This window comes from Zeus faber, assembly GCF_960531495.2.
Source record: "Zeus faber genome assembly, chromosome: 2".
In the NCBI taxonomy this organism is placed as follows: Eukaryota; Metazoa; Chordata; class Actinopteri; order Zeiformes; family Zeidae; genus Zeus; species Zeus faber.
Window position 1 is genome coordinate 9,711,393 of NC_137189.1, and position 15,670 is coordinate 9,727,062.

A 15,670-nucleotide genomic window follows, 5' to 3' on the forward strand; every position below is an offset into this window, starting at 1 on the left:
TAGAGGAACCACCCCTTTCTTTTGTGTCTGCACTGCATGATCCAGGAACGATCATAATTGCTAAAACACCGTTCTTGAGGGATATTTCAACTGAACGACAGAAGAGAAAACATTCAGTGACACACTAAGTGCCGGGTGATTGGTCCAGACCTAAGTCCATGGTGAAAAATGAGATACTTCATTTAAAGTAAATATTCTATTCAGTCTTTATTTATACACAATTTATTTCAAAAAAATTAAATGTCCGGCACTTAAAGGTAATCACAGCATTAGGGAAACTATTATTAGCGGCTGAAATGTAGTTTCTCCCTAGGGTGGCAGGGCTCACTCTCCGCGATAGGGTGACATCACAATTAAAAACCTGAAAGAGCACCGACTAAATGACACAACTTCATTTTTTTAAAGCCACAACCAAACCTACCTTAACCAAGAACAATTTAATTTAGTATAATTTAAATTCCTGTGGTGCATGACTGCATTTCTAATAACTCACTTTTTTGTATGTGATAGGTCCACGAAAAACTTACATTTTAATTTCTCTCTAATAAGAATACATTGGAATTAAAATCGAACTTTGAAATTGCATTATGGAAAGTGCATTATTGTGGATTTTTGCCGGGAATGTGCATTTAGTCTCATTTTAATGACATAATTCCACAGTAAATGCCTGTAGACATTTTGGTAAGAACAGTTAAAATATGCATTATATTATTGTTATTATTATTATTATTATTATTATTATGATTATTATTATTATTATTGATAATAATAATTATAATTATAATTGTAATTATAATTATAATATAATCTTATTATTATTGTTATTATTATTATGAATAACAATCAAAATAATAATATAATGCATATTTTTTTCTATAGCATTTTGAGGTGCATATACATGCACCTCAAAGTGTTTTACATGAATAGAATCAATAAATCAGTAGTAATAATAGAAAAGTAAACAAATAAAATGCATTGTATAAAAATAAGTAAATATTATTCCGAGTTCAAATTTCGAGTCAGTCATTCAGGCTGAGACATTGAAGGACCACAATCATTCCTGAATAATTATTTTAAATTTTAAATCATTTTCATTATTTCTCTTGAATTACTGGTCTCAAATTCCAATATATTACCCATCCCTTTCCTACCCTCCACTACATGTAACCCCATCCTCATAACTGGCTTTTTTATGGAAATAAAAAAATGTTTCTTTTTAAATAGTTTATAACTTGAGAGATCTTGAGAACACTCAAAAAAGAAAGAAGGGAAAAAAAATTCACAAAATCGATCAACTGTAGTTTGATCTGACAAATTATTCTCTCAAAGCCTGAGAAGACTTGCTCCTTGCTGTGAAAGCTGAACTTAAAAAATCTAGATTTGAAGTGATTCTGAGTGAAAGTGACTAATGGCTTCACCTATGTGTAGGTAATATAAACATATGTGAAATTTGAAGGAACATGTTTTTCAGACCCGGGCAACTATAAAAAGCTATTACCCAAAAATGATAGCTAATTTCCTGGTTATTACAGTTGTTTTTTCCATCCATCCATTTTCTAGCTCGTTTATCCTAGTCAGAGGGGGCAACAGGACCAACAGAGCAGCCCAGACATCCCTTTTCCAGCAACTTCCCCCAGCCTTTCCTGGGGGATCCCTGGGCATTCCCAGGGTCCTGGGTCTGCCCTGGGGAGTCCTCCAAGTTGAACGTGCCCGGTACATCTCCAAAGGGAGGCGTCCATGGGGGTCCTTCCAAGTTACGCAAACCACCACAACTGTCTCCTCTCCACGTGGAGGAGCAACGGCTGCACCCTGAAGTCCGACCGGGTCGCAGAGCTTGTCACCTTAGCCCTTCCTCGGTTGTGGTCTTGTCGTGGCGGAAGGGCTTGCGAGTTTCAGTGATCCCCCAGAGCTATGTCGTCGGGAGCTTCATGCTCCCGGGAGGGTCTCGAACAGCTCTGGGGTGAGAATCCAAGCAGAAAGGATCCCAACCCCTATGACATGGTGAACATGAAGACCAAGTTTACCCCGCCCGAACAGAGTCACGGGACCCACTCCTGGAGCCAGGCCCGGGAGTGGCGTTCGCAGGGGGATGCCGGGTGGCCGGGAAACCTGTGTCACCGATTCAAGGTGGGCGTTGGACTGCGACAAGGTTGCGTCTTGTCTCCTATCCTGTGCGTGGTTTTCATGGCCAGGATATCAAAGCGTAGCTGTGGACTGGAGAGTGTCGAGTTTGGGGACTTAAGGGCGGCATCGCTGATCGACGCGCACTTGAGCGGTTTGCAGCCGAGCGTGATGCGGTCGGGATGAGGATCAGCGCCTCCAAATCTGAGGCCAGGGTTCTCTCACGGAAAAAGATAGCTTGTCCCCTACAGTTGAGGGGGGAGCAACTTCCCCAGGTGGAGGAGCTCTCGGGGTATTACTGACGAATGAGGGTAAAAGGAATCGGGAGATTGATCGCTGGTAGGTGCAGCGGCTGCAGTGATGCAGGCGCCGCCAGGGACCGTGGTGCTGAAGAGGGAGCTGAGCTGCAGGCTCTCCATGCACCGCTCGGTCTTCATTCATGCCCTCATCTGTGGTCATGAGCTACAAGCGGCTGAAATGTAGTTTCCCCGTAGGGTGGCAGGGCTCACTCTCCGCGATAGGGTGAGGATCTCCGTGAATTTCATTTATTTTTTTACATCACAATTAAAGACCTGAAAGAACCCTGACTAAATTACACAACTTCATTTTTTTAAAGCCACAACCAAACCTAACTTAACCAAGAACAATTTAATTTAGCATAATTAAAAATCCTGTGGTGCATGACTGCATTTCCAATAACTCATTATTTTGTATGTGATAGGTCCACGATAGCTTGGCATTCACACCTTTGCCCTGTAGCATTTAGCAAAACATTAATTTTGATTTCTCTCTAATAAAAATATATTGGAATTATGGAAAGTGCATTGTTGTGGATTTTGGCTGGAAATGTGCATTTAGCCTCATTTTAATGATATAATTCCACAGTAAATGCCTGTAGACATTTTGGTAAGAACAACACTTAAATGGTAATTATTTTCTCTCTTTCTATAAGAATACATTGAAATCCAATCGCAACTTTTGAAATGCCAATTAACCCGCGTAATGTGTCTGGCGGTCGGTCAAACACCTTCGGTCCCACGGCCGAGACTTGCTTTGTGAGGCTCCCGTTGATCTATTTTCTGGTCAGTTTCCTCTGATCAGTAAAATGTGTTTTGTAGATAAGGGACAAACACACGTTGGCACATTCCAATTTAAACATATTTAGACAACCCTTCAACTTAAATTGTGTATGTTTACGTTTACAACGCGGCCCTGTGGAATACTCGATTCTGATTGGTCAATAGCAGTAACCAGCGGTCAGTTATTTCTCAATAACAGCCGCTGATCTGTTAATAACAACTGTTGACAGTTTCACGCAGTGTTAGCTGCGTTGTTGTGGAACTATTTTTCCATTTTAAATCCATATTCCATCTCAATGATTCATTTAAGTAGCTGTGTAATAAGTGTGTAATAATGTGTAGTCTGTCTGAAAGCCGTTATTTTGCGATGACCGGCCGGCACACACACACACACACACACACACACACACACTGCTGTTTTATTATATTACTAATTGATTTTATATTAATTAATATAATCGATAATTAATTAATATCAATTAATATTAATTGATGTTTTACTCGTACATGAGCACGGAATATTGATTGCTAAAGATATAACTTACCACTGTCGATCACAAAATCACACTAACCTATGGATGATAACAAACCTATAATTCTCTAAATATACTCTTGCTTGTATACAATATATTGAGCAAATCTGAACAAAAATGAAATGTTCACCTCTTTTATGACAGAACATTTTTATGAAGATCTCCTCTATATGAATGTATAGAAGCTACAGATTTAAATCATTTCCCTAAAAGGGGGAATGTAGCCATTTATCTGATGTTCTATGTGTTCATGGGGTGAATAACTCACTATCATCTTTTTTATTGGCCCCTACTATCTGAGTCTCACTGAAATGGTGATTTATTTGTGAGGCATTGCTGCCATCTAGTGTCACAAATGGGGATTTATCATCACTGTAAATTACTGGGCTTAAAATCCACATTATTGCTGTATCTTAAATATTGTTAGGACGTTTGTTATCCTACTACTACTACTGTTGCGGATTGACCAGATGTGGGAGTTTTAAATGAAGCATAATGATGCATTTCAAATGTGCATGCAAGTCCATCAATGCAAAAGGATTTGGGATATATAAATGTGCGGTTGAAATTATTTTTTTCATTCGCTCCACTATAATCCTAATATAGCACACTGAACACTTTACCAATGCAATACACTGCCATAGAATAGAATATAAAACTGAACGTCATAAATACCACCTGGATGCACACACCATGGATTCAATCAAATTTCATGTTATGTTACATGAAGCATGAACCTTTTAACCCAAATTATCAATCTGTGCTGTGGCGTGGCTCACAATTCACATTTATTAGGGCTATCATTCTCTGCCATACTTACAATAACCACTGGAATTCTTATTTGTCGTGGATTTCGAGATATAAATTAGATCAGTTGTTCTAAACGTAGGGACCGGGGACCCAGGTGGGTCCAGGGGGTCACCAGCAAAATGATTAATGGTTCAAATACAGCATTATTTCATGTACAAGATGATAGCACCAGAATGTACAATGTCTGTTTGATAAATATCATTAAGACACTAAATCATATCAAACAGGGGCTGCAGTCTCATGTGTATCAAATTGAGGGCCCTCGATATGAAAAAGGTTGAGAACAACTGAATTTTATTATTTGACCGCCCACGCTGCACACTGGAGATTGGGCCAGGAGCAACAGAGGTTTTTTTCTGGGAGTTTCGTTCAAACAATTCCCTTCAAAAACTCAATCCTGAGATTTTGAACACACCTTAAGGTGGCTAAGCTACATGCGCAGTGACAGAAGGCTGCAATCTTATTGAAGTGGGATAAGGAGAATATGCAGGTCTCTAGCTGCACTTGGATCAACATTTTAAGGTAATGGATGTCACCAGTTTACCATGTTTTCATTGAAGGGCTCATTCTTTCAATGTATATTTAGTTTTGAAATTTGATAAGTTTTCAAAACATGGAATAAGCTGATATTCTCAAACTCAAATTTATAACCAAGGGTCAGAAGGGCAGCTTGACTAGTGAAGTAATTCTACTGAACCTTTTTAATATTTATAGGAATGCAAACTAATGCTTAACTTGCATACTTTTCGCAATAATATATGCTGCTCAGTTTTGTCCCAAACAAATATGTAGTGAAACAAAACCAACCAATGTCAAGTTAACCTAAAGTTCTGCGAATATGAAGTTTACCATAGGCAGTATTTCCTCCCACATTAGACATGCAGGTTCGATTAGTCGGCGAGTCTAAACTGACCGTAGGTGTGAATGTGAGCGTGCATGGTTGTTTGTCTTTGTATGTCGGCCGTGTGATAGACTGGCAACCTGTCCAGGGTGTACCCCAGCCCCCCCCGCAACCCCACGAGGGTAAGCAGTATAGATAACGTACGGATGGAGTATCAAATACATCAGTAAAGAAATTGGTCATTTCCCGCTATTATCCATCACTAAATAGATGACGGGTGTTTTTTTTTTTTTTTGGAATCAAAGCAGGGTGTCTGCTGTCAGACCTAGAGTTGAATTTAATCTGTCAAAAGAAATTACAGAATTTAATACTGGTTTTAGACAACTGATCTTTTAATGAAGTATTTCAGGTAAATACAACATACTATGCAGATATTCGGTAGACGGCAGAAGCGTTCATGTATGAACTTGATGATTCTATGAATTGTTAGAAGTTTCCTTTACTCCAGATAGCAAGATAAGTGAACTAATAGTAAACCATTATTTTTCCGCAAAAAATCTTGAAACATTGTCACAAATAAACAAGCGGCAGATTGGGAAAAGACATTTATTGGTTGTACTGAATTATCTCATCTTGGCTCATCATCCAGAGTGCCATCTGATCTGGCTGAGGAAGATTCAGCCCAAATACATCTAGTCCAGCTGTTTGAAGGAGGAAGAAAATACAACTATTTAGTACAAATGCAGGACTGATTGCTGTGTCAAACAAGCCAAAACATACTTAAATACAACATGTTGAATTAAAACTACCAGCTGGAGGAATAGTAGAGATGATCATCATGGAGGTTTGATATACTGTTAACAGCGGCTGATTTGTTTAATATATACAACTGAAACTCAAAAAATAAATACTTTGTGGAATACTTTTTTATAATAATGATTTGACTGTAAAGTGTTGGAAAACTGACAGACATACAACAAAAACATTGGTAATTTTGTCTCCTCCCCCATTGTACAAAAACTTGGCAGATCGGAAGTTTTGGTCTTTGCAGAATCGAGATTTTCCCCCGAAAGCCCCTCTTTGTGACATCACAGCTCTCAAAAAAGATCCATGTGGCCACAAAGGGTCTAGACTTTCACACCCCACCCACCCTTTTCTTTTTTAACAGTACTATTATTCCCCATGTGCAGTCAATAACAAGGTATTTATCTTAAGTTAAGTTTACACAAGCATGTGTAACATGACAGTATAGTCTCTTTTCACAACGCTGAAACTACCATAATGCTTACCTCTCCCTGGAATTCAATTTGACAGAATGCAACAAATTGTTTTATTATTTTCAAAAATAACTGCGTGGTTTCATTTCAAGATCCATTCCAACACACTGGTTTAAAAGCATATATTGAATCAGATCAACTTATTGCCTTGTTTGACGAATGAGTGCTGACTTTATTTCCTTGCTTGTGCATTTTGTTTGTATTGACTGTGACACTGACCAGATCTTATTCTTCCCCGGAGGCAGAGCAGCTCACATCAAAACAATGGGGGATGAAAATCGAATATTCATTTTAATCATTTTTTTTTTTTAAGACTTAATTTGTCCGTATACAATAAAACCATTAAACTATAAGAAAATAAAATAATAACGCTTGGCTGACTGATCCCACTACGAACATCGCTGGTATATTTGGGTATAAGTTACTCTGCACCTCCTTAGTGGATAAATAAAGTTGACCCTAAATGTGAAGGATCCAGGCCCCCGAACAGGTCGTGGTGATGGGATACTCGCCTTGACGAAGCCGATGTCCTTAGCGTACTGCCTGAAGCACTGGCGGCACATGTTCAGTCCGTATTTACGGATCAGACCGTGTCTGTTTGAGCATACCCGGCTGAAAACACACACAGATAATGCGAGTTAGCACCAGAAAACCGAGCGTCCGTGCGAGCGACCGGCGGTGAAACTCTACCAACGGGGCGGCGCGGCAGCGCATCGCCCGCCGCCATGTTAGTTTCAGCGCCATTGTGTAGTTCCCATGTGCCTCGCGTTTCAAACTCATTTCCCGGGTCAATACGGGCGGATAACGCAGCGAAACCCGCCCGCGGCGCGGCGCGGGCCGTAATGTGTTGGAATGCAAGCGGGACTGACCAGGATCGGGATCCCTGGCCGAACTTTCTGGGGTGACTCCAGTAGAGCTGCTGGTGGCCCATCTTGTCTCTCTCGCCCGTGTGTCGGAAAAGGAAGGACCCGTTCCGCGCATGCGCACATAAGAGCGTCCCGGGCGCTTTCCAATCCATTCCCATTAGAGACAGCGCCCCTAGCGTCTGGTAGAGCGGCGTGCACAGCGCGGTGCACACCAGGGACCCAGGGGGGCAGTAGGAAGCCAAAGTACTCCAGATATAGGCGCATACTTTGTTGTTGTTGTTATTATTATTATTATTATTATTATTATTATTATTATTATTGTTACATTACCCGTGCTCAGCGGGGTTGTTTAAATCGAAACATATGCTTCCTTTCCCCCCATTTACCTAAATCAACCAATCAATCGTCGTTTGAACAAAACAGCGATTCAAGACCGACATATTCTGAGGAATAACGGCTGCGTATACATCTGTTGATTATTAGAGATTCTATTATTAATCGACAATACTAAAATGATTGTTGTGGATAATAATCAATCATTATATTTACATTACTATCACAGATTGCACCGTTTACATTACATTCACTTCGGTCACATCACGTCTACCTTTTTTTTTTCACATTTGAATTTTGCACGGAAGTAAACATTTTTACTTGTGTGTCTCCACCTTTTCACTGTATATTTTACGGTTTGTTCTGCCACTGTCAACCACATTCACGATTTTCACTTGTACAATATGTGCAACTTGGTCTATAAAGCCTGATTCTTATTGTCTTTAGAGTCGTGGTTTTATGAGTTATTTTAACATAAGTGAATAACTATTATACTTTAGTTATTAAATTATGATTATGATTGCTGTTTTGACTCAAGTAAACCACATTGATGGGATAATTAATATATACACAGTGCGCGGCATCACTTGTGCTGTACTGTACCACAATACTGTACTGTACGCTACCATTTATTGCTGCGTTTCATTGAGTTTGGAACTCGGAAAATCCCCCATCCAACTTGGATAAGCGCAAAAGAAACTGCCATTTCAATCGGAATTTCGGGGATAATCAGTTCTGGATCGAAGGACACAGACCCGCCTTCACGTCAGCGTAGGACCGTTGATAGATCGCACTCACCGTTAAACGACGAGGAAAAAGTTCCGTTTGCATTGGTTTCCAGTTAAAAACTCGTCCAGCTGTGATCTGAATTACTCCGCCGTTTAATAGAATCAAACAAGCTTTGCCAAAGCAACACAAATTGACTGCTAGAGACTCCGCGGCTTTCCCGAACGGCGGCGCGCATTGGAACACAGTGGATGCTATTCGGGCTCCGGGGGGGGGGGTGCGGCAACGGAAACAGATTAACCGAGTTCCAGTCGCGCTCGAATGCAGCACATGTCTCTGGTCAGCCAAGTTGGCGCGGTGCATTGTGGGACATGGGCAGGCGGTTGTTCCGTGTTGTTGTGTTTTTTGTACAGCTAGCAGGACGGCGGCTCCAGGCGGAGGACCGGAATGGAGGCACATGGGAAGTTACCGTCGCCACTCTGATGATCATCACTGCCCTGTCGGCCCGGACGCTCCAGGTTTAGGTGAATATTGAGAAATGTTTCATCGGATATTGATGTGCTTGGCGGGGGGGAGGGGAAGGGGGGGGTTGCGGAGCTGCTCGCTGTTAGCTCAACCGTGTTAGTCGTGGCGTGTATGAAGCGCTGTGGTGATATGGTGTTTATATTTTCACGCCAATACAAGTTTCATTTAATGTCAGTTAATTTGCTATGGAGGCATCAATAGGAGTTAATGGTGAGACACGGCTGTTTTATATTGGAATGTGATGATCAGAAATATATAATGCACACACGATAGATAGATTCTTAATTATTTCCCCGGGGGGGGAATTGCGGTGGTGCAGCAGCACATCAAAACAAGAGCCATAATTATAGATGCTGGAATAATAACATAGCTATGTACAATAAACCCCTAAAATAACAATTAACCTCTGTATCAACACTTCAAATGGTCAAAAAAAAGAACATTGTGCAATTTGATATACATTTACACTATAGATATACTGTGTATAGACTATAGTCTGTATATATACATATTGTGCGTACCAGGGTTTAAAACAAAATGGTTATACCATGCAATAAGATAACCCTTAACAATTTATCCCCAGAGAAATTATTGGAAATTATAACAGTATCATTTCAACTGATGAGTTTTTTAACATCTCCCGATCTGGCTCAGATCACAAAGATCAAGCCAGCCAGGGGAGGAGTTGTTTGTAGGAGTTGATGGTATCCGAATATGAGAACTCAATTATGTCACATCTGAATATATTACATCTCATATAATATATTTCTGTATTTATATGAAAGCTTTATTTACATGAATGAATATAGTGTGTGTGTATGTATGTATGTGTGTTTGTATATATATATATATATATATATATATATATATATATATATATATATATATACACATATGTGTGTATATGTGTGTGTAATTCATTAACATCTAATTCACAGTATCATGATAGAAACCAATACCACACGCGATTGGGTGGGATACACACATTTAAAGTATGTTCACTGAGTGTTTAATATCTAAGATGCTTAGGATATCATCTCTTCATTTGTTTCTTGTATAAATACACATAATAATTGTACATCTTGGCTCAGTTGGCTTAATGGCTTAGGAGATCGATGACAGGGCTCCCGACTAACGTTTTCCACTAGTAGCATTGGTGCCCCCTACTGAATATTTTAGGAGCACCTGCACAAAATGTAGGCGCACCACTGAAATCGACATGCAATGCAAGACATTCATATTTGTTTAATTTTAAACTGCATTAAGCCTGCTTTATAGTCACCCCAGCCGTTGTGTCGTTTAGTGCGCGCATCATAAATGACGTCATTGCAGCACTTGTGACAGCGGCGCATAGCAATTCTGCACGGTGAATTTTTGTGAAACGGCGCCGTGTGCTTCAGATAATTCAAGATGGACACATCCGAATAAAGGTTTCGCAAAGACTCTGTACCATCCATCCATGCCTGACTACAAAAATAACCAGATGGTATTGAATTCATGGAAGGAGATCGCACCGTCTCTGTCCAAAGATTTGGACTATTTTAATACCCTCTTATGATACGATACAATTTGCACAAACTCACGACTAAACCCTGCACCGACTACAATAAATATACATACATTTATCACTTTATATTTATTTTTACAGCTCTACAGCTTTTCTAGTTATTCAGGTCCTTCCCTCAGGACCTCTTTCTGACGTTTAGAGCAGTTCTTTAAGTTTGTCCTGGTTGTTTGCACACATCGCCCCCTATCTTTCAGGAGAATATTGCCACGGTATCGACACGGCAACGTGCAAATATGCTATATATTTATTTTTATATATATATATATATATATATATATATATATCATATCATATCATATCATACATATCATCTGTTAATATTGCTAATATTGTGCTCTCTGGTAGTGCGCATACTATGAGCCGCACGGCTCGCTTATAACAGACTATAACAGAGACTTAACTAATAAATGCTTTGTTAATAAATAGACAATTAGGAAAAAGTCACAATTTTGAAGTTGTGCTTTAACAGAAAAAGTTAAATAGTAATTTTATAAAACAGACACCAAATAATAAGTGAACAAATGTATACATAAGGTATGTGGTAGGTACATATCTGTCATTAACAACCATGATGAGAGCCTCAGCGCACGCTCTCTCTCTCTCTCTCTCCCTCCCCCTCCCTCTCTCTCTCTCTCTCTCTCTCTCTCTCTCTCTCTCTCTCTCTCTCTCTCTCTCTCTCTCTCTCTCTCTCTCTCTCTCTCTCTCTCTCTCTCTCTCTTTCTCTCTCACACACACACACACACACATGCACGGGCACACCACTCTGTGCTGTCTTTTCTTTTTTATTATCCGCCATCTGAGCAGGTGCAGGCAGGGCCGGCTCTTCTTATAACAATTTGTGCACTTGTCTCTCTCCCCGATGGTACAGAGCAATGGGGTGCCACGATTGGTGCCCCAAAGTAGTGTCTTTATTTTTTATTGAACAAAGCAAGCACCGTGTGCAATGCGGACACTTTCTTTGTGATTCTCTTTGAAAATGGTCATTATATTTAGCATGTCGCACTGGTGCTCCTAGTTCTAAAATTTAGTAGCACTGATTCCAAAAATGGTCGCAAAATGCGACTCAATGGTCGCAGTCTGGAGCCCTAGATGCAGATGCAGGGTAGAAAGCTAGATTCCAGAAATGTTTTTTGTTTGTTTTGAAAATTGAAATGGACATGATTCTGCTACCTGGTCGTGCAGGGTGATTTACCTTTTGTTTTATTGTTTCTGTCTTTTCCTCAGTGGGTTCATGCACAGTGCTAACCTGCTGCCTCCCAGCAACCAACATGCCTTATAGAAAATTCTTATGGGGCAAGTGACATTCCAGGGTCTTCTGTGTTTACATTCCAACAGTTCATTTTGCTGCCATTAAGAAGCTCCCCTAGACTCCGATTCACTCCTTTCCCGAAGCCCTCCGTTGGATTCTGCATCATGTACTTTTGAGTGGGGTTTTTTTTTTGTTTTGTTTTTGTTTTTGTTTTGTTTTTTTACTGAGTTCTTACCATTTGCAAGAGGCTGACTGCCTATCATGAGATTCCGAATCTACAAGAGGAAGGTGGTGATACTGACTTTGGTGGTTGTCGTCTGTGGCCTAGCGTTCTGGAGCAGTGGGAGGCAGAAGAAGACCAACAGTAACAGTGCACCCTTCCCAAAGGAAGCAGAGGCTGTGAAGAAAAGCAGCGGCGGCAGCAGCAGCATTAGTAGTAGTAGTAGTAGTAGTAGTAGTAGCAGCAGCAGCAGCAGCAGCAGCAGCAGCAGCAACAATAACCAGGTTGAAGAAACGCCAAAGGTCAGCCGAGTACCTGCGCCGGCACTCGTCATCCAAGCAAATGAGACACAAGCAGACAAAGAAAGGGTCACCAAGCCGGAGATGGACAACACTACCTTGGTCTATCGCGGCATCGTCTTCCAGCTTAACTTTGACCAGACGATAAGAAACAAGGAGAAGTTCAAGGCGACTCGTCAGAAGGACGACCTGGTGTTGGTGGTTCAGGTCCACAACCGGCCAGACTACCTTAAGCTACTAGTCGACAGTTTACGCAAGGCCAGAGGAGTGGAGAGCATTCTGCTGATATTCAGCCATGACTTCTGGTCCCCGGAGATCAATCAGGTGGTGGCCTCTGTGGACTTCTGTCAGGTCCTCCAGATCTTCTTCCCCTTCAGCATCCAGCTGTACCCCCAGGAGTTCCCTGGCAACGACCCTCGGGACTGTCCCAGGGACATCCCCAAGAAAGACGCCTTAAAGTTGGGCTGCATCAACGCGGAGTACCCCGACTCATTCGGCCACTACCGAGAGGCCAAGTTCTCCCAGACCAAGCACCACTGGTGGTGGAAGCTGCACTTTGTATGGGACAGAGTCCGGGCCCTCCAAGGGCACAAGGGTCAGGTCCTGCTGATCGAGGAGGACCACTTTGTGTCGCCGGACTTCCTGCATCTCCTGAAGCTGATGTCTGCCCTCAAGAAGGAGCAGTGTGCCGACTGCGACGTCCTCTCATTGGGGAGCTACAGCCACATCGGCTACTCCAGCAAGGCCAACAAGGTGGAGGTGAAGGTGTGGAAGTCCACGGAGCACAACATGGGCATGGCTCTGAGCCGGGAGACGTACCAGAAGCTCATCCAGTGCACCGACGCCTTCTGCACCTACGACGACTACAACTGGGACTGGTCCCTGCAGCACCTGACCGTGGCCTGCCTGCCCTCCTACTGGAAGGTTATGGTCAGCGAGGCGCCCCGTGTCTTCCACGCTGGAGACTGCGGCATGCACCACAAGAAGTCGGCCTGCATGCCGGTCGGCCAGAAAACCAAGATCGAGAATATCCTGCAGAGCAGCGGGAACCAGTTGTTTCCCAAAAACCTGCTGATAACCAAGAGGCTGCCGGCGAACGGCGCCGGGGGTGTGGCTCCTCACGTGAAAAACGGCGGCTGGGGGGACATTAGGGACCACGAACTCTGCAAGAGTTACCTTCGATTACAGTGACCTTATTATTACTGTTATTGTTATATATTGCTATCTCTTTTTGCATCCTCTTTAAAGAAAGAAAGCCTTTTAAAAATAAATCTTTATGGACTATTCTTCATATTGCCTGTTTTACTGGACTGTTCAAAATAAAAATAAAAGAATGTTGCATTTATTGTCTTTATCAGTATTCTATTCATACTATATATTTATAAAAGGGCTTGGTGATTAAGATGTAAAACACTTTTGGTTACTTAGATTTACAATTTAGTATATTACTAAATGGCTGTACTTTGCAGAGAGTGAGAAAGCCCTGACTATGGAGCAGTGATGAATCGGGTAAATCTGGATTTTGCAATCCCTCTGTGCAAGCATAATTAATTCCAGGGTATTTATATCACATGAATTTGCTGAGATCAAAGACGATCCTCTGAGACACCTTGTTCCACTTAAATAATCACCCACTTTGGAGAGCCTCAACAGGTCTCTGTGGAGGCTGCAAGTCTCATTCCAGCTCGACAGCCAGAGGATGTTGCCTAAAGAACTGTCGGTAATGACCCTGCGGCTGGCACCCAGGAAGGATGCAGTTTGAAGTCGCGTTGACAAACTACATGTCCAATAAATGTGTTTCCATGCCCTAAAAAGCATTTTTATATCCAATAAATGTTTAAGTTTCAGACTTGTGGACGTTAAAGACTACCATGGATACTGTTTTCTGTACATATCGTTCTGGGATACTTTCTCAGTGTTGTTGCTGTAGAGAGAGAGCATTTACATTTTAAGTGTATTGACGAGTTCTGCTAAGGGCTGTGCTTGGTGGCTTCTCTGAGGCTGCATTGACTCCCCCCCCCCCAGCGACGCTTTACAGACAATCCTGCAAACGCGTTAAAATCTGAAATAACTGCAAAGCCGTTGCTGACTGCGCATCCCATACATATTTAAAAAAAGACTTCCCTCCGGCATGCCATGCTGTAGGCCTTCCATAGACCCGGATCTCAAGAAGCAACTTGCCCAAATATTAATTTGATATGATGATGCTTTATGTGAAGTTGTGTACTTTTAAAAGTGCTTACATCAGTGGTAGAGTGATTCATCAGGAAATGGGTTGCATCAGTTGAACCCTCACAGCGAAAACTATACGTTGGAGCTAATTTCTCTGGAGACTTTTCAAGGATCTCCGCCGATTAATAGGCCCAGCTTCGTTTTCGAGCTGTGACCTTGAATTTCTGGTGTGTGCGTCTGACCGTGGAGTCCTGCGTCCTGGTCGTGTGACGGAGGAATGTTGCAGCTTCTCCTACAGAGAGCGGCTGCAGCAATTGGGCCAGCACCTCGAGGGGGAAGATGGCCGAGAATAGAAGGGACGTAGGAGTGCTACATCGCTCACCACGCCCGGAAAGCACATTATTTACTGCAGCCCCGCACCATTAACAATGGCTGCAATTCATCCATTTGGAAAGTTTAACGTTTCCTTCCAAAATTCTGTATATATGATTTAAAAATGATCCCCAAACTCTATTCAACATTTCTTCCAAGCAACATTTACAACAGGGAGCGTCTTCTATATAAGCTAATAGACAAGATGGAGGTGTTATTCAGGGAATACTTCAAATAGCATGGATTTTTTTAAATTGAGGTTGGTCCATTTTTAAAGCTGTTATAAAAGTAATACTTTGCCGAAGGGTTTTTGAAAGGCTTCACCGCAAGTGTGTGGTTCATTTGTGTTCTTTCTCCTTTACTGGATGCTTCTCCGTTTAATTTATCACTGTCTATTGTAGCACCAGCGTACAAAAGTACCTATTTTTGGTTTAAGGTCATTTCAAATTTAATCAGATAAATTCAGTAATAGCCTGAATACAACAAAATTAATTTTAAAGGTCGGATATCACGTGACAAAACCCACCACCAAGGTAATTCCTTATACATATTGGGTTATTTATCAATCTGCCTTGACCCAACTCATGGACACCCTGACCTCTCTGGCCTTGGTCTCCTGGTGTCACTTACCCACTCGATATATCACACCAGCGAAGGCCATCTTTATTTTTACAGGACAA

The 15,670-nt window shown here is 41.6% G+C and overlaps 2 protein-coding genes across 2 annotated transcripts; one reads left to right on the forward strand and one right to left on the reverse strand.

Annotated features, from left to right (window-relative positions):
• Positions 1–5,976: 5,976 nt before the first annotated feature.
• On the reverse strand, positions 5,977–7,631 carry rps29 (ribosomal protein S29). The gene is made up of 3 exons (XM_079996861.1): positions 7,531–7,631; positions 7,174–7,273; positions 5,977–6,085 (listed from the first exon to the last, which is right to left on the reverse strand). The coding sequence occupies exons 1-3, from the start codon at positions 7,590–7,592 to the stop codon at positions 6,077–6,079; spliced, it is 171 nt and encodes a 56-aa protein (XP_079852987.1). The 5' UTR covers positions 7,593–7,631; the 3' UTR covers positions 5,977–6,076.
• A 1,345-nt stretch (positions 7,632–8,976) lies between these two features.
• mgat2 (alpha-1,6-mannosyl-glycoprotein 2-beta-N-acetylglucosaminyltransferase) lies at positions 8,977–13,763 on the forward strand. Its single transcript, XM_080019521.1, has 2 exons — positions 8,977–9,110; positions 11,903–13,763. The coding sequence occupies exon 2, from the start codon at positions 12,189–12,191 to the stop codon at positions 13,635–13,637; it is 1,449 nt and encodes a 482-aa protein (XP_079875647.1). The 5' UTR covers positions 8,977–9,110; positions 11,903–12,188; the 3' UTR covers positions 13,638–13,763.
• The last annotated feature ends 1,907 nt before the right edge of the window (positions 13,764–15,670 follow it).